General features: G+C 47.2%; 1 protein-coding gene across 3 annotated transcripts in view; it reads left to right on the forward strand.

Annotated features, from left to right (window-relative positions):
- Window positions 1-22,355, forward strand: part of SPTBN2 (spectrin beta, non-erythrocytic 2) — a 1,240,451-nt gene that overhangs the window by 1,216,745 nt on the left and 1,351 nt on the right. For all 3 annotated transcript variants that reach the window (XM_082270338.1, XM_082270340.1, XM_082270339.1), the window contains one exon: window positions 6,808-6,850. In XM_082270338.1, coding sequence (XP_082126464.1) covers window positions 6,808-6,850 — 43 coding nt within the window. The remainder of the gene's footprint in view (window positions 1-6,807; window positions 6,851-22,355) is intronic.

Consider the following 22,355-nt stretch of genomic DNA (forward strand, 5'->3'; position numbering starts at 1 on the left):
TTTGTGACTGCACTTGGGGACACTTTCAAAGTTTTCCCAATTTTTCGGACTAACTGACCTTCATTTCCTAAAGTAATGATGGCCACTCGTTTTCCTGTACTTAGCTGCTTTTTTCTTGCCATAATACAAATTCTAACAGTCTATTCAGTAGGACTATCAGCTGTGTATCAACCTGACTTCTGCACAGCACAACTGATGGTCCCAACCCCATTTATAAGGCAAGAAATCACACTTATTAAACCTGACAGGGCACACCTGTGAAGTGAAAACCATTTCAGGTGACTACCTCTTGAAGTGTGACTCTACAATTTTCATAGTCATGAAAATAAAGAAAACTCTTTGAATGAGAAGGTGTGTCCAAACTTTTGGTCTGTACCGTATGTGTGTTTATATATATATATATATATAATGAAAGGAACGCTTTTTAATCAGAATAAATTGAACTCCTGGGATATTGATCTGGTCCGTTCAATAGCAAAGGGAGTTGTTGATCAGTTTCATCTGCTTTGGTGTTAATGAAATTAACAGGGGCACTAGATGGGCAACAATGAGATGACCTCCAAAACAAAATGTTTTTTCAGGTGGAGGCCACTGAAATTGTTTTCCCTGCTCCTCTTTTCTGACTGTTTTTCACTAGTTTTGCATTTGGCTAGGGTCAGTGTTACTACTGGTAGCACAAGGCGATACCTGGATCCTATTGAGGTTGCACAGGCATTCCAACTCCTCCAGGATGGCACATCAATACATGCCATTGCCAGAAGGTTTGCTGTGGCTCCCACAACTGCCTCAAGAGCATGGAGGAGATTCCAGGAGGCAGGTAGGTTATGCTAGAAGAGCTGGACAGGGTCGTAGAAGGTCCTTAACCCATCAGCAGGACCGGCATCTGCACCTTTTTGCAAGGAGGAACACGATGAGCACTGCCAGAGCCCTATAAAATGACCTCCAGCAGGCCACTGGTGTGAATATCTGTCCAGACAATCAGAAACAGACTTTGAGGGTGGCCTGAGGGCCCAACATCCTCTAGTGGGCCCTGTGCTCACTGCCGGTACCATGGAGCTTGATTGGCATTTGCCATTAAACACCAGAATTGGCAGGTCCGCCACTGGCGCCCTGTGCTTTTCACCAATGAAAGAAGATTCACCCTGAGCACATGTGACTTGAAATGGTCTGGAGAAGCCATGGAGAACATTATGCTGTCTGTAACATTGTTCAACATGATCGGCTTGGTGGTGCATCAGTGATGGTCTAGGGAGATATATCTATGTAGGGACGCACAGACCTACAGGCTAGACAATGGCACCCTGACTGCCATTGGGTATTGGGATGAAATCTTTGGACCCATTGTCAGACCCTCCGCTGGTGCAGTGGGTCCTTGGTTTCTCCAGGTGCATGAGAATGCCCTGCCTCATGTGGCGAGACAATGCAGCCATTTCCTGGATGAAAGAATTGATACCATTGAATGCCCCCAACGCTCGCCTGACCCCCTAAATCCAATAGAACACCTCTGGGACATTGTTTTAATCCATCTGACGCCACCAGGTTGCACCTCAGTATGTTCGGGAGCTCAGTGATGCCCTGGTCCAGATCTGGAAGGAAATACCCCAGGACACCACCCGTCTCATTACGAGCATGCCCTGACGTTGCCAGGAATGCATACAAGCACATGGGGGCCATACAAACTGAGTACCATTTTGAGCTGCTGCAATGAAATTTCAGCAAAATGGACTGGCCTGTTGCATAATTTTTTCACTTTGATTTTCAGGGTGTCTTTGAATTCAGCCCCCTGTAGATTGACAAATTTAATTTTCCATTAAAAGATGTGGCATCCTTTCATTCCTAACACATTGATAAACAAAACAATCAGTGCAGACAGAACAATGAATTAAAATGAATTAATTACAAAATGATATGCGAGCTGAACACCGACCCGGGTACACAGTGCAACATCCCAGATGTAAATAAATACGATAAATGGTGCAGCGCAAATCACATGACTCTAAAACTATTAAATTCAATAAAGATGGGTAAAGAAAAAGTCCATAACAGTAAGAGTCCCAAACACCATCAGAGTAAAGGAATCCACAAGCGGTGCTCAGGGCCGGTGCAAGGATTTTTGACTACACAGGCGAAAGTGCAATTTTGTGCCCCCCCCCCCCCCTCTTCCTCCCGCTTCACCCCCTCCCATATGGCATACACTTTATTTGTGCTCCATTAAGCTATAGTGGTTCCGCATGCATGGCACAAGAGACGGTCAGAGACTGCAGGCATGTAACAAGAGATGGTCAGAGACTGCAGGCATGGCACAAGAGATGATCAGAGACTGCTTACGTGGCACAAGGGATGATCAGAGACTGCTTACATGGCACAAGGGATGATCAGAGACTGCATACATGGCACAAGTGATTGTCATAGACTGCCTACATGGCATAAGAGACAGTCAGAGACTGTATACATGGCACAAGGAATGATCAGAGACTGCATACATGGCACAAGGAATGGTCAGAGACTGCATACATGGCCCAAGGGATGGTAAGAGACTGTATACATGGCACAAGAGATGCTCAGAGACTGCATGCATGGCACAAGGAATGATCATAGACTGCATACATGGCACAAGGGATGGTCAAAGACTGTATACATGGCACAAGGGATGGTCAAAGACTGTATGCATGGCACAAGAGACGGTCAGAGACTGTATACATGGCACAAAAGATGATCAGAGACTGCATATATGGCACAAGGAATGATCATAGACAGCAGATATGGCACAAGGGATAGTCAGAGACTATATACATGGCACAAGAGATGGTCAGAGACTGCTTACTTGGCACAAGAGATGGTCAGAGACTGCAGGCATGTCACAAAAGACAGTCAGATACTGCATATATGGCACAAGAGATTGTCAGGGACTGCATACATGGCACAAGGGTTGATCAGAGATTGCATACATGGCACACGGGATGGTCAGGGATTGCATACATGGCACACGGGATGGTCAGGGATTGCATACATGGCACAGGGGGTGGTCAGAGATTGCATACATGGCACAGGGGGTGATCAGAGATTGCATACATGGCACGTGGGGTGATCAGAGACTGCATACGTGGCATATGGGATGGTCAGGGGTTGCATACGTGGCACATGGGATGGTCAGGGGTTGCATACAAGGCACATGGGATGGTCAGGGGTTGCATACAAGGCACATGGGATGGTCAGGGGTTGCATACAAGGCACATGGGATGGTCAGGGGTTGCATACATGGCACATGGGGTGGTCAGAGATTGCATACATGGCACAGGAGGTGATCAGAGATTGCATACATGGCACACGGGGTGATCAGAGATTGCATTCGTGGCACATGGGGTGATCAGAGATTGCATTCGTGGCACACGGGATGGTCAGAGATTGCATACATGACACACGGGATGGTCAGGGGTTGCATACATGGCACACGGGATGGTCAGAGATTGCATACATGGCACACAGGGTGGTCAGAGTTTGCATACATGGCACACGGGGGTGGTCAGAGATTGCATACATGGCACACGGGATGGTCATGGGTTTCATACATGGGCAGGACTGGTACAATAATATATACTTGCTTTCCTCACCTTCCACAGACATAGGAGAAACAAATCTTGATCACTGACTGTGCTGTACACCCTTCAAACCGCGCTCCTCCTGGGCCTTCACACCTCGGGACCCATTTACATTACACAGCCCCCACACCTCTGGACCCCTTTACATTACACAACCCCCACACCTCTGAACCCCTTTACATTACACAGCCCCCACACCTCTGGACCCCTTTACATTACACAGCCCCCACACCTCTGGACCCCTTTACATTACACAGCCCCCACACCTCTGGACCCCTTTACATTACACAGCCCCCACACCTCTGGATCCCTTCACATTACACAGCCCTCATACCTCTGGACCCCTTTATATTACACATAGGGTGGTAGAGTGGCATTTTGGGGTGGTATAGTAGCATTATAGGGGCAGGTTAGGGTGGTATAGTGGCAGTATGGTGGCAGGTTAGGGTGGTATAGTGACTGTACAGTGGCAGACTAGGGTGTTATAGTGGCAGGTTAGGGCAGTATAGTGGCAGGTTAGGGTGGTACAGTCACAGTGGCAGACAAGGGTGGTATAGTGATTGTATAGTGGCAGGTTAGGGTGATATAGTGCCAGGTTAGAGCGGTATAGTGGCAGGTTAGGGTGGTATAGAGCCAGGTTAAGGTGGTATAGAGCCAGGTTAGGGTGGTATAGTGCCAGGTTAGGGTGGTATAGTGCCAGGTTAGGGTGGTATAGAACCAGGTTAGGGTGGTATAGTGCCAGGTTAGGTTGATATAGAGCCAGGTTAGGGTGGTATAGAGCCAGGTTAGGTTGGTATAGAGCCAGGGTAGGGTGGTATAGTGCCGGGTTAGGGTGGTATAGTGTGGCAGGTTACGGTGGTATAGTTTGGCAGGTTACGGTGGTATAGTGTGGCAGGTTACGGTGGTATAGTGTGGCAGGTTAGGGTGGTATAGTGTGGCAGGTTAGGGTGGTATAGTGTGGCAGGTTAGGGTGGTATAGTGGCAGGTTAGGGTGGTATAGTGTGGCAGGTTAGGGTGGTATAGTGTGGCAGGTTAGGGTGGTAGTGTGGCAGGTTAGGGTGGTATAGTGTGGCAGGTTAGGGTGGTAGTGTGGCAGGTTAGGGTGGTATAGTGTAGCAGGTTAGGGTGGTATAGTGTGGCAGGTTAGGGTGGTAGTGTGGCAGGTTAGGGTGGTATAGTGTGGCAGGTTAGGGTGGTATAGTGTGGCAGGTTAGGGCTGTATGTAGTGACAGCGTGTGCACTGCTCAGTCACTTACAGCAATAGCAGGTGATGAAGATTCCCGGGCTGCTGTGTGGGTCTCCTCTTTCTCCTTTAGCAGCGAGATCAGCCTGAGGATAGGAGTCTCTGTAGGAGGAGTGAAGAGGCAGGCAGCTACACACCCCGACCCCGCCCACCAACTCCGGGCTCAGTGGATATAGTGAACATCCGATCATGAGAGGGACAGCTGTATGCTGCAGCTGGGCTGGCTGGCAGAGGAGAGGGGGAGGATCAGAGCTGTGTTCTCGTTCAGACACAGTCTGCAGAGTAGGGGCACGGTGCTGTAGGGGATAGAGGCTGCAAATGGAATAGCCAGGTCACTCTGAATTATACAGCGGCCGGGGCTGTACGGCACAGCTTCCTCTTGTCAGATTCTGTGTACTAAGCTGCCGGGCTGGTACAGTGCGAGCAGGGCCGACCAGCGGCTCCTTGCAACTCTTAGGGAGTCCCTTGCTTTGGCGCCCTCCCCTCTTCTGGCGCCCTCAGGCGGCCGCCTTGGCTGCCTTATGCTTGGCGCCGGCCCTGGCGGTGCTAAAAAACAGGGGGCTAACATCCAGGGCTGATCTCCTCCACCAAGGGTGTTACCAGCAGGTCAGACAAGCCAATTGAACCAATCTCTCCAGAATGAATAGGCCTGGGAACAGCAGAAATTTCCGGATCCAGCCACTATTGCCACTAATGCATACACTCCAGCCAGTATGTGAGAGCGGAGCCTGCCCTGTTCAGCCAGAGGCTTTTTGTCTTTCCTCTCACATACTGGCTGGAGTGTATGCATTAGCGGCAATAGTGGCTGGATCCTGGAAATTTCTGCTGTTCCCAGGCCTATTCATTCTGGAGAGATTGGTTCAAAGGGCTTGTCTGACCTGCTGGTAACACCCTTGGTGGAGGAGATCAGCACTGGATGTTAGCCCCCTGTTTTTCAGCACTGCTTGTGGATTCCTTTACTCTGATGGTGTTTGGGACTCTTACTGTTATGGACTTTTTCTTTACCCATCTTTATTGAATGTAATAGTTTTAGAGTCATGTGATTTGCGCTGCACCATTTTATCATATTTATTCCCAACACATTACCAAGTCCATATCCATCTAGATATCCAGCATATTTTTCCCCATTGAGATCTGATGTGTTTTCAAAAGTGTTCCTTTTCGTTTTTTTTGAGCAGTGTGTGTATGTATATATGTGTGTGTATGTGTATATATATATATATATATGTATGTGTGTGTGTGTAGAGAATTATATATATATATATATATATATATATATATATATATATATATATATATATATATATAATCTCTATCTCAGTTGGCCTCTGCCGTTCTTAAAACAATGAAGCTGTGCATTTCAGAGCACTAAAACAATTTTAGCCTCATTTGGAAAAATATAAATGGAACTCCCTAGATTGCTTTAAAAAAAAAAAAAAAAAGGCCTGGATTCTTTCCTAGGTGTACATAATATAAGTGGGTACTAATATTTATAGGTAAAGTTGATCCAGGGAATATCCGATTGCCTCTCGGGGATCAGGAAGGATTTTTTTTCCCCTACTGTAACAAATTGGATCATGCTTTGCTTTTTGCCGCCTTCTGGATCAGCTGCGGGTATAGGATTGTGTATATGGGATTGTATGGTTGGGTTTTCTTTACTGTTTTTTGTTTATTGGTCGAGCAAGATGGACTTGTGTCTTTTTTCAACCTGACTATGTATCTATGTAATCTGAAATGCCCCCAAACTAGCTGTGCTTTGCTTAGATCTCTTTTAGGATTTGTAGCACATTAAATTGCCAATGTATTTCATCAGTAATTTGATTTCAGAGTTGTGGTTTAGCTAGCATGTAACATACGCTGTATGGTTTTCTAAGTCGCCTTACCAAGAAACTGTGACTGCAGTTTAAGCTATTGCAGTCAGTCTAAAGAATAATAAACCTGTATATTTCTCTTTTTATTCAACAGTTTAGCAGATGGAAAAGAATATCTCTTCCAAGCAAAAGATGAGGTAAGAAATGTATTTTGCCAAATAATGGGGTGGTGTGTAGGAGGTTGGGGTTCAGGAGTGGCTAAAGCGGAGTTGCACAGCTATAGTATACAAAAACATCAGTAACCATTTCATCACTGTGCCACTGCTTTCATTGTCTGTTAAGAAGTTGATGTGGATCTGAGGCTGTAATGCCTAACTTTGCTGTAGTCTGCATGAAGGTCTCAGGACCTGGCTGTTCTGTTTGCTAGGGTTGCTTGAATCTCAAGACTGGTTAAGCAAAATTATAAATGGTTTTAAAATGGTAAAAACCATTAGAGAATGTATATTACAGTGCTGTGAAAGTATTTGCCCCCTTCCTGTTTTTATTTATTTATTTATTTTGCATATTGGTTACACTTAAATGATTCAGATCATCAAATTTAAAAATTACACAAAGGTAACCCGGGTGAATCCAAAATGCAGTTTTAAATGATGATTTCATTTATTTAGGGAAAAAATCTGTCTAAACCGGCCTGGCCCTAGGTGAAAAAGTAATTGCCCATCCTCCCCCTTGCTAAATCATGAATGAACAATCCTGAATTAACTGTGATTAACCCCCTTTTTTTTATTTCATTTTTTCTAACGGAGGTAAATTTATCTTTCCACACCCAGGCCTGATTACTGCCTGACCCGTTGAATCAAAAAACCACTTAAGATGGGGCCGTGGCCGGACCAGGCATGTGAGCAGAACTGCATCACAGAGCTCCCTCTTTCTCCTGTAATTGCTCCTTTCCCCCGGCAGATTAGCAGGGCAAGCCTGGCAGTATTCGGTTCAGCTCACCCTCTAGAATCAAGCAGTACCATCTTTTCCTGGGGTCTGCATGCTGTGACCCGCAGAAATAAGGAGGAAGCGGTGGCAGGGTAAGCTCCAAATGGCACAGCTGCAGCCATGCCTCAGAGGACTATACGAGGTATAGATAAGTCCCGGTATGCCAGCACCAGAGCAGGTAGGTCCTCCTCACACCCTGTGGGGAGAGACAATACAGGGGATAGCTTGTATTACATGAAGAAGCTTTCTGAAGTGCAGGGACGGGGCTCCATGGGTGAGAGAGCAAGTGCTGCCAATATCCAGCCAGAGCCTGAGGCTGATGCCTTCTTTCCCCCAGATAGTGCACACAGGACAGACTGTGGACAGTAACTAAATCCACTTTGTCTATATCCACTTTGTCTATGAACACAGTGAAGGATCGACTGGGTGGCCTGACTGAGAAGGTCTCTTGCGGAAATACTTTGAAAAAGACAGAGGACCATGACAGCTGAGAGCTGCATAAGCCACTTTGAGGACAAACTTCCTCCTCTGCTAGCCGAAACTCATTCAACCACCCGCCTGGCTCTAGACTACAGAGATAAAGGTGATGACCTTGAGAACAGGCTCAGGTAAAATAATATACATATCGTGGAATAACCTGAGAAAGTGGAAGGCAGCGTCCATGCCAAGTTTTATAGAAGGTTTGGCTCCTTGAGCTCTTCGGCAAAGAAGCCTTTTTACCCCATTGTTTGCCGTTGAGTAAGCATACCTTGTACCCACTAGACTATTTTACGCCCTAGGCAAGACCAGCTACTAAATAAAAAGGGAAGGGGTTAAAAACGTTTCTATGTCCTACCCAGTGACCCTGACCTGATGGTTCCTCCATGTTATGCTGTCGTACCCAGTAACCCCCATATTCCTCCATGTCACACCTGGGGACCCTGATGTCCCTCTGTCACACCCAGGGACCCTGTATTCAGTTTATCTGCACACAGATGCTCTCTGATGTATATTGTATTATGTTGGAAATGCAGGCCCTTATACATAGCATTAATAAACTAACCCATGATCGATAATATATTATTTTTATTAACTTATAAACATCCAGAGACCCGTATCACCAAGGAGGGGTTTGCAGACGGGGTCACCATAGCAACTATACTAACAATTGGCCAAATAGAAGCGGCTGATCAAAGAGGCTGCCTGGAAGCTTTGTATATAAATAGCGGAGGGTGTACGGAGTAACGTAGCTCCTGATGACGTCAACCTTGACGAAACCGGTAGGGCTGTACTTCACGTCACTCCCGCTAAGTGGTCACAGTCTGCTGGAACGCATCCGCACCCGGACATCCGGCTCGGACGCTATACCACCAACACTATACCGAATACCTAAATGTGAGTGGATATTGTTATTTTTGAAATAAAAAGTTTGTACATACTGCACAATGGAGTGTCTACCTTCTGTATTTGAGGGCACGCTTCTCCTACATCTGGCAGGACCTAACGGATCCAGAGGGAACCCGCAGGACCACCCAATTTGCTGTGCAGGCTTGATACCCCTTTATGGGGAGGGCATTGCGGTGAGTGCATTTCTTAAGGGGCACAGTATACCGCACCAAGCACAGCAAAGGGCAAAGTATAATACCACATCTGATACGTCTTCTAGTCTTCACTACAGTCCCCCTATACATTTACTGTATGGGACTTCATGGATTTCCACTTGCACAGAAGCACTTTTCCAAGTGCATTTTATAAGACTGGTTTCACCACACTGATGAAAATATTTTCCATAACCAGCATTTGCTCCTGACTCTTTGTTATAGACATTTATTTGATTTATTTTTCTGCACAATTTGCACATTTTTATAATTTTTGATTTTACGTCTCTGGCATATTGCATCATCTGTGCACTTTGCACTTTAGTGCACATTATTTCTTATATTTTATTATATATAATGTGAGTTTTTTTCACGGCACTGAGTCTTATTGATGCACATGTCACTTTATTGGTTCATATAATATTGTATGTCACAAGTGGACACAAGCGCTTTTTTATTTATATTATTATATTTAATCTATTATTATATTAATATTTATACCTGGTTTGATCATACTGTACACAGAATTATTTTTGCACATACTACATTGAGTAGCGCCACTTACCCATACCAATATACCACATTCAGAAGTGGTTAAGGTCAGTGTTCATGATCCGACAATAAGAAAGAGACTGGACAAAAATGGCATCCATGGGAGAGTTCCAAGGCAAAAGCCACTGCTGACCAAAAAGAACACAAAGGCTCATCACACCTTTTGCCAAAAAACATCTTGATTATCCCCAAGCCTTTTCAGGCAAATATTCTGTGGACTGATGACACAAAAGTTTAACTTTTTGGAAGGTGTGCATCACGTTAAATCTGGCATAAAACCAAGACAGCATTTCATAAAAGCATTGTGCCAACAGTCAAACATGGTGGTGGTAGTGTGACTTGGGTTATGCAGCAGGACAATGATGCAAAACACACCAGCAAGTCCACCTCTGGCTCAAAAACAAAATGAAGGTTTTGTAGTGGCCTAGTTATGCTCGTAATTACGAGCACACCCTATATATAACCATTCGGTATTCTGCTTGTTACTATCTTACACCTGAAGAAAGAGCGCGCATGCTTAGAAACGGGTCGCCCTGCCTAGTTCCCTGGTGATGTCACACGCTTCTCTCCGCGCTGTTTCTTCACGGCCTCCGCCTGGGTCCCGGAAGTAATTAGGAGATTGCCGGCATCATCTTCTCCTACAGACCATGGCCCCCCCCCCCCCCCGGCTTTGGATCGGGTAGAACGGACTGACATCTCACCAGGAGGGATCTGTATTACTGCACTATTCCATATACAACAAAGAAAATGGCCTCTGCCCCCACCTATAACTGGCCTTCATAGCAAAGAACACATGGAAGGGCAACGCACATGAAACAAACAAAGATAAAATTCCCAGTTCAATTTGCCAACCAGTCTGCTTACCAACCAAATTGGCCTGTCTAACAGTTTGCGTCAATACAGGGGTTTAGTTAGCACACATTTGCAAACGTATGTGAAAGCTGCAGGGCCACGTCAAGGCTCCCTGTTACCTGCAGTCCTAACTCTAATGAATTTTAAAGAGTCTCCACAGTGGGAGCACATGCATGCTAATGGATAGATAGGGGGCAGGTGAGCCTGGAGGTGGCCCATCCCTCCTGAAAGGTAATTGGGGGCATAATGGGAGCCCAGCTGATAGTATTACAGCAAAGGCACCCAGTATGTCCACTCACCAGTACACATATACAACAAAGAAAATGGCCTCTGCCCCCACCTATAACTGGCCTTCATAGCAAAGAACACATGGGAGGGCAACGCACATGAAACAAACAAAGATAAAATTCCCAGTTCAATTTGCCAACCAGTCTGCTTACCAACCAAATTGGCCTGTCTAACAGTTTGCGTCAATACAGGGGTTTTCCATATAGCCTGATGGTTTCTGGCGCTTGTGAGTTGCCATTTGTCTTTTTATTATATGCTACATTAAAAAGTCTACACTTAGAGACGCTTTTCTGTTTTTCTTGTATATGGTCTCCGGTTGGCGGCCATGTTTGTGTAGCCGAATTATGTCACGGGGGGCCATTTTCCTTCATTCTAGCTGGTCTCCGGTTGGCGGCCATGTTTGTGAAGCGGATGATTTTACTGGGATGCTGGAGGACTGATACCCCGTGGAGATGCCCAAGCTCCTCCTCTTACTCCTTAGTTTCCTCCTTCCTGTGTCCGGGGAAAAATGAAAGGATAGCGTCCATGATGATGCTGGGTTCGATGCTTAGGGAGGAGGGGTCCCTGTTATCGCTCTCTCTGCTGATTGATTCCCTGAGCCTTGGGGGGGATCCTTTGGTTGTGCCAAAAATATTGTTTTTGTACTGCAAGGTCTTCCTTTCCCTATGAAACCTCATGGTCACATCTCCCCTACTGACCCCCTCATGGAGGTGGCAGGTCCCTCAGAACCCCAGCTTCTGATGGTTGCACTGATGGTGGTCCTGCAGTCTTTTTAGTGTCCTGGGTGGAAGTGGCGTGTGGGCAAAGGCCCAGGAGGAAGCGTCCCTCGCCTTAGCCTGCTCAGTCTGTCTCATCTAATCCTGAGCCTGTTGCCGCCGTGGACGCGGCCCGTCCAGGGGCCTTATATCACTTCCCCAGATCCATCCGATAGGATAATTCCTCCATGGTCACAGCAGCAAGCAGCAAATGAAAAAGTGCTGGTAGACGCACTTATCACTTCAGTGCATGAGACTTTAAAAATTAAGGATACAGCTGATGTAGCCACAGACGTGGCTGGTTTCGTTTGGTACACATAAGTCACCTCGCACTCCAAAGGTGTTTTCTTGTGTGCCCTTATTTTGACAGGTTTTCCTCTAAGGAATGGGAACAACCTAAATTACCGTTTGTGGTCCCCAAACGTTTTGCTGTATGTTAACCTTTTGAGGAGTCACTTTTAAAGAAGTGGACTAGTCCACCAGTGGTGGACCCTCCTTTTTCCAGGTTGAATAAAGCAACCATGATCCCAGTAGAGGAATCCCCGTCCTTTAAGGACCCGTCTGACAAGAAAGCGGAGGCTGTGGCACGCAGCATGTTTACTATGGCTAGTTCGGCATTTCAGCCCTGGTGTCTCTGAAATGGGCCAAGCTTTTGCCCCAGGACCTGGGGGGATGAGCAGGTCCCCGCTGCTTATATTGATTTAGCGGCCAGTTGGTCCATAGGCTGCAGTTTTATGTGATGCAGCTTTGGATTCAGCTCCTATGCTGTCCAATCTTTCTCTCTTAGTGGTGATTAGGCACATGCTGTGGCTTAAGAATTGATCCGCAGACCAAGCCTCTAAGAAAGCTCTCATTGATCTGCCCTTTCAAGACGATCACCTGTTTGGGGCTACCCTGGATGACATCATTAAGGGTATCACGGAGGGGAAAGATTACCTTTCTTCCACAATCCAGGAAAGGGAAGGAACCTCGTCGCAGATGGGGGCCTTCCTTCTCAGCACATAGAAAATTATTTCATGCTTCTGGGACAGAAAATAAGAGAAATAGATCTTTCAAATCTTCCCCATGGGGTTTCAAGCAACCTTGGTCTAGCTTCTCCAGAACCGCAGACAGGACCCCTTCAGCATGAAGGTCTGCACTCACCCATTATTGGGGTGGGGGGACATCTTCGCTGGTTTCCGGCCCCGTGGACTTCTTTGGTGAGCGTCAAGGAGATCCGTGAAATCCTGCAAAGGTTCAGGTAATGTCCGAACTACCCAAGGTTCCCCCTATCCAGGGAATTGAATTGCCTAGGTCAGCCCTCAAAAATTCCACTCGCCTGCTCGCATTTTGCAAGTGGAATTATGAGGATGGCGAGTAAGGGCTGTGCTGTAGTCCCGTGTATGGGGAATGTATTGGTAGTGCCTGCCGCCATTCACAGCGCAGCCTGCAATTACATTCTTCTTCAGAAAAGGGTGCACCCACGGCGCAGAGCAGTGCGCCCTGAGCCCACCCATTGTGTGACAATACAACCAAAATAACCGCGCTAAACACAGAATAAATAAATATGTGAAAAAATTGTGAAAAAATTAAAGCTGCAGCTACAGTGGGAAACACCAAAATAACAATAATAAAGATAAAGCTGCGCTAAAAGTGATGCATGTAATTGCAACAAATATCTCTATCATGAGATAGCAGTGAGCTATCAAACAAAATTAGAAATACATACAAAGAATATATATATATATATATATATATATATATATATATATATATATATATATATATATTCCAATTACATGCATCACTTTAGGCGCAGCTTTATCTTTATCATTGTGTGACAATAGCGAATGTATTTCGCTATTGTCACAGGGATCCTCCTACTGGCCAATCAGGAGGCGGGTGCAAGACCGTTACCTGATTGGCCGAAAGGCGAACAATTGCAATTGGCCAAGGAGGAGGACTCGGGAGACACGGAGGACGCGCAGGATTGATGAGAAGCCGCCCGCTGCAGGTAAGTGCACGTTGGTCTCTCTGCATGCTGTGGGCGCTCTGCATTGTAAGGGGGTACGCTGTGGGCTCTCTGCATTGAAAGGGGGCACGCTGTGAGCTCTCTGCATTGAAAAAGGGCACGCTGTGGGCGCTCTGCATTGAAAGGGGGCACGCTGTGGGCGCTCTGCATTGAAAGGGGGCACACTGTGGGCGCTCTGCATTGAAAGGGGGCACGCTGTGGGCACTCTGCAATGAAAGGGGGCACGCTGTGGGCGCTTTGTATTGTAAGCGGGCACGCTGTGGGCGCTCTGCATTGAAAGGGGGCACTCTGTGGGCGCTCTGCAATGAAAGGGGGTGCGCTGTGGGCTCTCTGCATTGAAAGGGGTTACGCTGTGGGCTCTCTGCATTGAAAGGGGGCCACGCTGTGGGCGCTCTGCATTGAAAGGGGACACGCTGTGGGCGCTCTGCATTGAAAGGGGGCACGCTGTGGGCGCTCTGCATTGAAAGGGGGCACGCTGTGGGTGCTCTGCATTGAAAGGGGGCACGGTGTGGGCGCTCTGTAATGAAAGGGGGTACGCTGTGAGCGCTCTGCATTGTAAGGGGGCATGCTGTTGGCGCTCTGCATTGAAAGAAGGCATGCTGTGGGCTCTCTGCATTGAAAGGGGGCACGCTGTGGGCGCTCTGCATTGAAAGGGGGCACGCTGTGGGTGCTCTGCAATGAAAGGGGACATGCTGTGGGCGCTCTGCATTGAAAGGGTGCACGCGGTGGGTCCTCTGCAATCAAAGGGGGCACGCTGTGGGCTCTCTGCATTGAAAGGGGGCACGCTGTGGGCTCTCTGCATTAAAAGGGGGCACGCTGTGGGCTCTCTGCATTGAAAGGGGGCACGCTGTGGGCGCTCTCTGCATTGAAAGGGGGCACGCTGTGGGCGCTCTGCAATGAAAGGGGGCACGCTGTGGGTGCTCTGCAATGAAAGGGGGCACGCTGTGGGTGCTCTGCATTGAAAGGGGGCATGCTGTGGGTGCTCTGCATTGAAAGGGGGCACGCTGTTGGTGCTCTGCAATGAAAGGGGGCACGCTGTGGGCTCTCTGCATTGAAAGGGGGCACGCTGTGGGCGCTCTCTGCATTGAAAGGGGGCACGCTGTGGGCGCTCTCTGCATTAAAGGGGGCACGCTGTGGGCCCTCTCTGCATTAAAGGGGGCACGCTGTGGGCCCTCTCTGCATTGAAAGGGGGCACGCTGTGGTCATTCTGCATTGAAAGGGGGCACGCTGTGGTCACTCTGCGGGCAGTCTGTATTGAAAGGGGGCACGCTGTGGTCACTCTGCAGGCAGTCTGCATTGAAAGGGGGCACGCTGTGGGCGCTCTGCAATGAAAGGGGGCACGCTGTGGGTGCTCTGCAATGAAAGGGGGCACGCTGTGGGTGCTCTGCATTGAAACCTAGGTCTTATTTTAATTCTGACCAGGGTGGTCCTTCCTCTGGACAAATTTCAGGAACCACAGGCCATGATTCACTGGCTGCTGTCTGACACAGTTCTATAGAGTTGGTTTGGTGCCTCAGACCAAGGGGGATTGGGACTTTGTGGGCAAGTGAAGTTGTATACACTTGTGTAATTAAAAGATTGATTTATTTAGAGAAGAAAATAACATAAAATTGTACATTCATTAGTATTGGGTTACAGACCCAAGGTGAATAAAGTTTTTGAAAAGTTTTTTGTGACATGTGGTATGGTGAATTATTGTTACATAGTTAGTGAGGTTGAAAAAAGACATCAGTCCATCCAGTTCAACCTATGATGTGTGTGTGTCTACTGTTAACCCGTACATTGTATACCCCTGTATGTTGTGGTCTTTAAGGTGCCCATCTAATAGTTTTTTGAAACTATCAATGCTCCCTGCTGATACAACTGTTTGCGGAAGAGAATTCCACATCCTTACTGCTCTTACAGTGAAGAACCCCCTGCGCATTTTAAGGTTAAGCCGCCTTTCCTCTAGTTTTAGTGAGTGGCCACGCGTCTTATAGTATTTCCTTTCTCTGAATAGGTTTTTCCATATGCTAGGATTTCCAGTACAATATTTGTACATTGATATCCTATCCCCCCTCAATCGTCTCTTCTCCAGAGAGAATAAGTTCAGTGCTTGTAGTCTTTCCTCATAGCTGATGTCCTCCATTCCCCTAATTATTTTTGTTGCCCTTCTCTGGACTTTCTCCAGTTCCAGCACATCCTTCCTGAGGACCGGTTCCCAGAACTGGACAGCGTATTCCAGATGTGGCCGGACCAGAGTCTTGTAGAGTGGAAGAATAATCTCTTTATTTCTGGAGTGAATCCCCTTTTTTATACATCCCAGTATTCTGTTGGCTTTGCTTGCAGCGGCTTGGCATTGCATGCCACTGCCAAGCCTGTTGTCTACCAGTACCCCCAGGTCCTTTTTCGTCCTAGACTCACCCAGAGGTTCCCCCCTCAGTGAGTAGCTTGCTTTCTGGTTTCCTGCACCCAGCTGCATTACTTTACATTTATCATCATTTAACCTCATCTGCCATGTAGTTGCCCACCCCATAATTTTTTTAAGGTCCGCTTGTAGTATCCGCAAATACTGAGATTTTACTCGATATCCCCTCCTCTAGATCATTTATGAATAAATTAAACAGGATTGGTCCCAGGACAGAACCCTGGGGGACCCCGCTTTCCACACCCGCCCAATCTGAGTACTCCCCATTAATCACCATTTGTCTGGATCAGTGATCCCTACTATGGTGAAGGCGAGGAAGTCGTCTTCCAGCAAGCTATACCATCATATGTGGTACATACATTTCTTGGTGTGAGTCGATTGGCGCTCATCCTTTTCTGTGGCTCGGATCTTAACGTTTCTTCAATGGGGCGTTGATCAGAAGTTTGCCCTAAATACCATCAAGGGCCAGGTGTCTGCCTTTGCAATCTTCTTTCAGTGACCCCTAGCCACGCACTCCTTAGTTCGTACCTTCATTCAGGGGGTTCGACGTGTGGCTCCACCTGTACGGGTCTCTCTTGCCGCCATGGGATTTTAATTTAGTGCTTTTGGTTCTCCAGAAATCTCCATTTGAAAATATGCGGGAGATTCCCTTGCTTACATTCTCCCACGAGGTGGCATTCTTGGTGGCTGTTACCATGGCTCGCAGGGTATCGGAGTTGGTGGCATTATCCTTTTGCAGTCCCTATTTGGTGGTCCGTAGGTATAAAGTGGTTCTTCGTCCCTGTCCATCATTCCTGCCCAAAGTTGTCTCAGACTTCCATTTGAATGAGGACATTGTGTTGCCTTCCTTGTGTCCCAAGCCGGCTCATCCCAAGGAATTTGCTTTACATACCTTGGATGTGGTTCGTGCGATTTAGGGTGTATCTGGCAGCTGCGGAGTCCTTCCAGAGGTCAGACTCGCTTTTTTTGGTTGGGGACGGACCAAGAAAAGGGCTGGCCGCTTCTTTGGCTACAATCTCCAGATGGATCAGGCAGACGGTGACTCAGGCCTATTTTATTAGACAGGTCAGGTTCCACCTTTCCCTGTCACAGGGCATTCAGACAGGTCAGGTTCCACCTTTCCCTGTCACAGGGCATTCTACTCGGGCGCTGAGTGCTTCTTGGGCCTTCCATCATCAGGCTTCAATGTCGCAAGTTTGCAAGGTGGTCTTTCGTGCATACCTTCACAAAATTCTATAAGGTAGATACTTTGGCATCTGCGGATGCTTCTTTTTGCTGCAAAGTTTTGCAGGCTGCTGTTTAAGAGGGGCTGTTCCCTTTTGAGGGTTGTTTTTTCTTGTTACCCGGTTAAGGCTCCTGTGTCCCGATTAAGGCCTCTTATGTTTAGCCTTGGGTTATTTTCCCCACCCCTCATCTTTCTTATGGCACTGCTTTTGGACGTCACACTTGTTCTGATTTATGGAGCGCTGTGTCCATCGATTTTCAAAAGAGAAATGGGATTTTTTGTACTTGGCGTAAAATCCATTTCTCTGAGTTCATCGACGGAAACAGCATTCACACCTCCTATGGAGTTCTGATACTTCTAATACTTGCTACTAAACTGATAACCCCCCTCTCTGCTCTAGGTAATCTACAAGCTGAGGATGGTCCATGGGCGTAGCCAGGTGTTTTTGTTCTGCCTAGTCCTACTCCTGGAGTAGGCGATATAACCCCCTATTTATGCTTTGTGGAGTGCTACGTCCATCAATGAACTCCGAGAAATGGATTTTACGGTAAGTACAAAAATCAAATTTTCGATGGCAGCCATGCCGCCATTGTTTAGGGCACCTGCCCCTCTTTAGCATTGCGGGACCATCAGGGTGCCCTGCCTGCGGGTCCGCATCACGGCGGGCGGTCCCCTTTTTAGGGGGCTATTTCCTATTATGCGGGCCTCTATGGAGGGGCTCTGGGGGCAACCCCCCCTTATTTTTTTATTTTTTTTGCCGTTTCCAGTAGGTGATCTATTCGTGGGCCTTTGGTTGGCGTCCCCTTTGCGGGATCGCAGTCAGCGGCCCTCCCCTGATTATGTTTTCCGTGTGAGCTTAGTATATAGCGCCCCCTGCCCTCCCCTGCCTCATCTGTCTCATAAGATCCTGAATTTTTTGGCGGACGCGAGTCACCCTACTGGGTCTACGTCCACGCACCCTGAGTGCTCAGATTGTGAGGATGATTCCTCTGCTCCTCTAGCACGCATGAAAAGGCGCTGGTGGATGCACTCCAAAGTGGCAAGGGTGTTCCCCTTTTCCGTTTACTTTGACAACATTGTCACCAAATAGTGGGGTTGTCCAAAACACATTCTTGTGGTCCCTAAGCGTTTTGCTATGCGGTATCCTTATGATTCCCTGCTTAAAAAATGGATGGTCCCACCTGTAGTGGACTCGCCGGTTTCCAGGTTAAATAAAGCTACCTTAATTCCGGTTGAGGAGTCCCCCGACCTTTAATGATCCAGCTGATAGGAGGGCAGAGGCTGTGGCCCGCCATATGTTCACTGTGGCTGGTTCAGCACTTAGGCCAGTTTTTACTATTGCCCTGGTGTCGCAAACTTTGACCGAGTGGGCTAAACTTTTATGCTGGGACCTATAGAGGAAACAACTTCCCTCTATCTTTGCGGAGTTGGTGAATCAGTTGGTACAGGGGCTACAGTTTATCTGTGATGCCTCTTTGCATGCCGCTTCTTTGATTCTAGGCTGTCTGTATCAGCAGTGGTCCTTATTATCTGACTGAAATACTGGTCTGTGGACCAGACTTCTAAGATCGCCTCATCTGATCTCCCCCTTGTAGGAGATCGCTTGTTTGGAGCTTTCTTGGATTAAATCATTAAGGGTCTCACGGGGGGAAAGAGTACTCTACAAATGCAGCTACCAAGGTCAGGGAGCCCCGTCGTAGACGTGGGCCATTCTTCTTGGCTCATAAGAGGCCTTTTTGTCCCTCAGGGTCTCAAGACAAGGGATCAAACCCCTTCAGGGCTTCTACCAGAGGTACCATGAGGACCTGGTCTGGCAAGCCATGAGCGGGCTCTTCCAGACCTGCAGACAAGGATTCCTCTACATGAAGGGATGCCCTCATCTGTATCTGGGGTGGGGGGGGCATCTTCGATGGTTTCCGGATCCGTGGACCTCCCTGGTACAGGACATGTGGGTCCACAAAGTCATTTGGTCCGACTACACGATTGAGTTTCGGTCTTATTCTCTGGAAAGGTTCTTCCCTTCCAACCTGCACTTGTCCCCAGATCGCTTACAGGGTATCTTTGGGGCAGTGCAAAACTTGTTACTTCAAGGGGAGATTGTTCCGACTTCTGAAAAATTTCAGGGGTTTTACTCAAACCTCTTTACAGTTCCCAGGAAGGAAGGCAAGATGGGTCCAATTCTGGACCTCAAGGCGCTAAAGTGCTTTGCGCGGGTACAGAAGTTCCGGATGGAGTCCAGCTGCACGGTAGTGGCGTCCCTATATCATGGGGATTTTCTCACTTCTATTAACATCAAGGATGCCTACTTTCACATTCCAATATCTGCCGGTCACCAGAGCTTCCTCTGCTTTGCTGTGGGCAAGGAGCATTATCAGTTTTTGGCGTTACCCTTTGGTCTTGCTTCTGCTCCTCAGGTCTTCACGAAAGTGTTGGCCCGGTACTTGGGTATCTGGAATCTGGTATCTTTTTCTGCAAGCGGAGCCTCTGACTGCTCTGATGGACAACTTGGAGAACATTCAGAAGTCTGCTCTGGTTCCGTCCACAAAACTGGACTATCTGGGTCTGACTCTGGACCTGGCCTCAGCCAGTGTGTTTCTTCCTCTGGATAAATTTCAGACATTGCAGGAGGGAATTCAGCTTCTGTTGTCCAGCAGATGGTCATCCTTCCGGGCTTGCATGCAGGTGCTTGGCCTGATGGTGTCTACCTTCAAGGTGATTCCATTTGCACAGTTCCACACGAGATCTCTGCAAAAAGAGATTCAGGGGAAATGGGACAAGAATCCACGGTCTCTAGAGGTGGCTTCATTCTCCTGCACTTCGACAGAGAAAACCCTTTCTCCCCCTGTACTGGGCGGTTGTCACCACGGATGCCAGCCTTTCTGGGTGGGGAGGTATCCTCGGCACAGATTGTGCTCAGGGGGTCTGGACTCTGGAAGAGCCCTCTCTGCTGTACACATTCCAAGGAAGGTACAGAGGTTTGTGGCATGGTCTTGGATCCTCTGCCTGACACCACAGACGCATTCTATCTGGTATGGCTGGTTGTTGATGGTCCTTGGAGACTTCCTCTCAAGGAAGGTCTGCTATCCCAAGGGCCAATCTTCCATCCTGCTTTACAGTTGCTGGCTTTAATGGCTTGGCTGTTGAAAGCCAGGTGCTGAAGGATAGAGGTTTGTATGAATCTGTGATTCCTACGCTGTTAAAGGCTAGAAAATCTATCTCTAGCAAGATCTACCATCGTACTTGGAAGACAGACATTGCGTTGTGAGAGTCTCTTGGGGTTTCCCCTTTTCCTCCTAGGAGGGTTGAGCAACACCTGGCCTTGAGTGCCATCAAGGGCCAGGTTTCAGGCCTTGGCGATTTTCTTTCAACGTCCATTGGCAACACATTCCTTGGTGCGTACCTTTTATCTAGGTAGTTCGACACTTGGCTCCTCCATTGCGGTCTCCATTGCTGCCGTGGGACCTCATCCAGGAACCTCCCTTTGAAAATATTCGGGAGGTTCCCCTGCTTACATTGTCCCTGAAGATGGGCTTTTTGGTGACTATTACTGCTGCGCACATGGTGTCGGAGCTGGAGGCGTAGTCTTGTCATTCACACCTGGTGGTTTATAGAGATAAGGTGCTTCTTTGTCCCTGTCTGTCATTCCTTCTAAAGGTCTTCTCTGATTTCCATTTGAATGAAGAAGTGTTGCCTTTAATATGTCCCAGGCCTAAACATCCTAAGGAAATTGCCTTGCATTCCCTGAATGTGGTTCAGCCAATCAGGGTTTACCTGGCAGCTACGGAGTCTCTTAGGAAATCAGACTCACTATTTGTACTCATTGATAGACCTCGGAAAGGGTTGGCCGTTTCTGCTGCGATTATTTCCTGATGGATCAGACAGATAGTGATTCAGGCCTATTCAATTAGGGGTCCAGTTCTTCCTTTCCCTGTTTACGCGCACTCTACTCAAGCGGTTAGTGCCTACTGGGCCTTTTGTCATCAGGCGTCAGTGCTGCAGGTTTGCAAGGCGGCCACCCAGTCGTCTGTGCACACTCTCACAAAGTTTTATAAGGTGGATGTGTTGGCATCTGCGGATGCTTCTTTTGGCCGCAAGGTTTTTGCAGGCTGCTGTTTAGAGGACCTGTTCCTCTTTGAGGGTTTATTTATTTTTTCAGGTGAGCTCCAGTTTTTTATGGTTGAGCTCCATGTTACCTAGTTGGCTACGGTTTAGCCCTGGGGAATTTTTTCTTGCTGTTCCCACCCCTCATGTTTGACACTGCTTTGGGACGTCCCAGCGGTGAAGAAAGTTAAGGAACTATGTCCATCACTGAATGACAGAGAAAATAGGATTTTTGACTTACCGTAAAATCCTTTTCTCTGACACAGCACCCACCCTCTGTGGAGTTGGCTTTCGTCTGACACTGCTTGTAACAAAACTGAGTGCCTATAGCGGAGAGTGGGAGTATACCTCCTGGTACTGCCCCATAGGTGTAGTCAAGCTTTTTACTGCCTAGTGTCCTACTCCTGTAGGAGGCAGTATAACCCAATAGTCAAGAAGATAAGGAGCTGTGTCTGTCAATGAACATCAGAGAAATGGATTTTAAGGGAAATCAAAAATTCAATTTTTGTATTTATTCAGGTTACTTTTTGTGTAATAGTAAAAACGTGTTTGATCGGAGTCATTTAAGTGTGAAAAACATGCTAAAAAAAAAGGAAGGGGCAAATACTTTTTCACAGTGCTGTGTGTGTTAGTGTGTGTGTGTGTGTGTGTATATATATATATATATATATATATATATATATATATATATATATATAATGTGTGTGTATATGTCTGATAGAGATATATTTTATATATATATATATATATATATATATATATATACACACAGTATCTCACAAAAGTGAGTACACCCCTCACATTTTTGTAAATATTTTATTATATCTTTTCATGTGACAACACTGAAGAAATGACACTTAGCTGCAATGTAAAGTAGTGAGTGTACAGTAGGGATTGACCGATATGTTTTTTTCAGGGCCGATACTGATATATTGGTCACAAGGTAT

Source organism: Pelophylax lessonae (genome assembly GCF_965119305.1).
Source record: "Pelophylax lessonae genome assembly, chromosome: 10".
NCBI classification, from domain to species: Eukaryota; Metazoa; Chordata; class Amphibia; order Anura; family Ranidae; genus Pelophylax; species Pelophylax lessonae.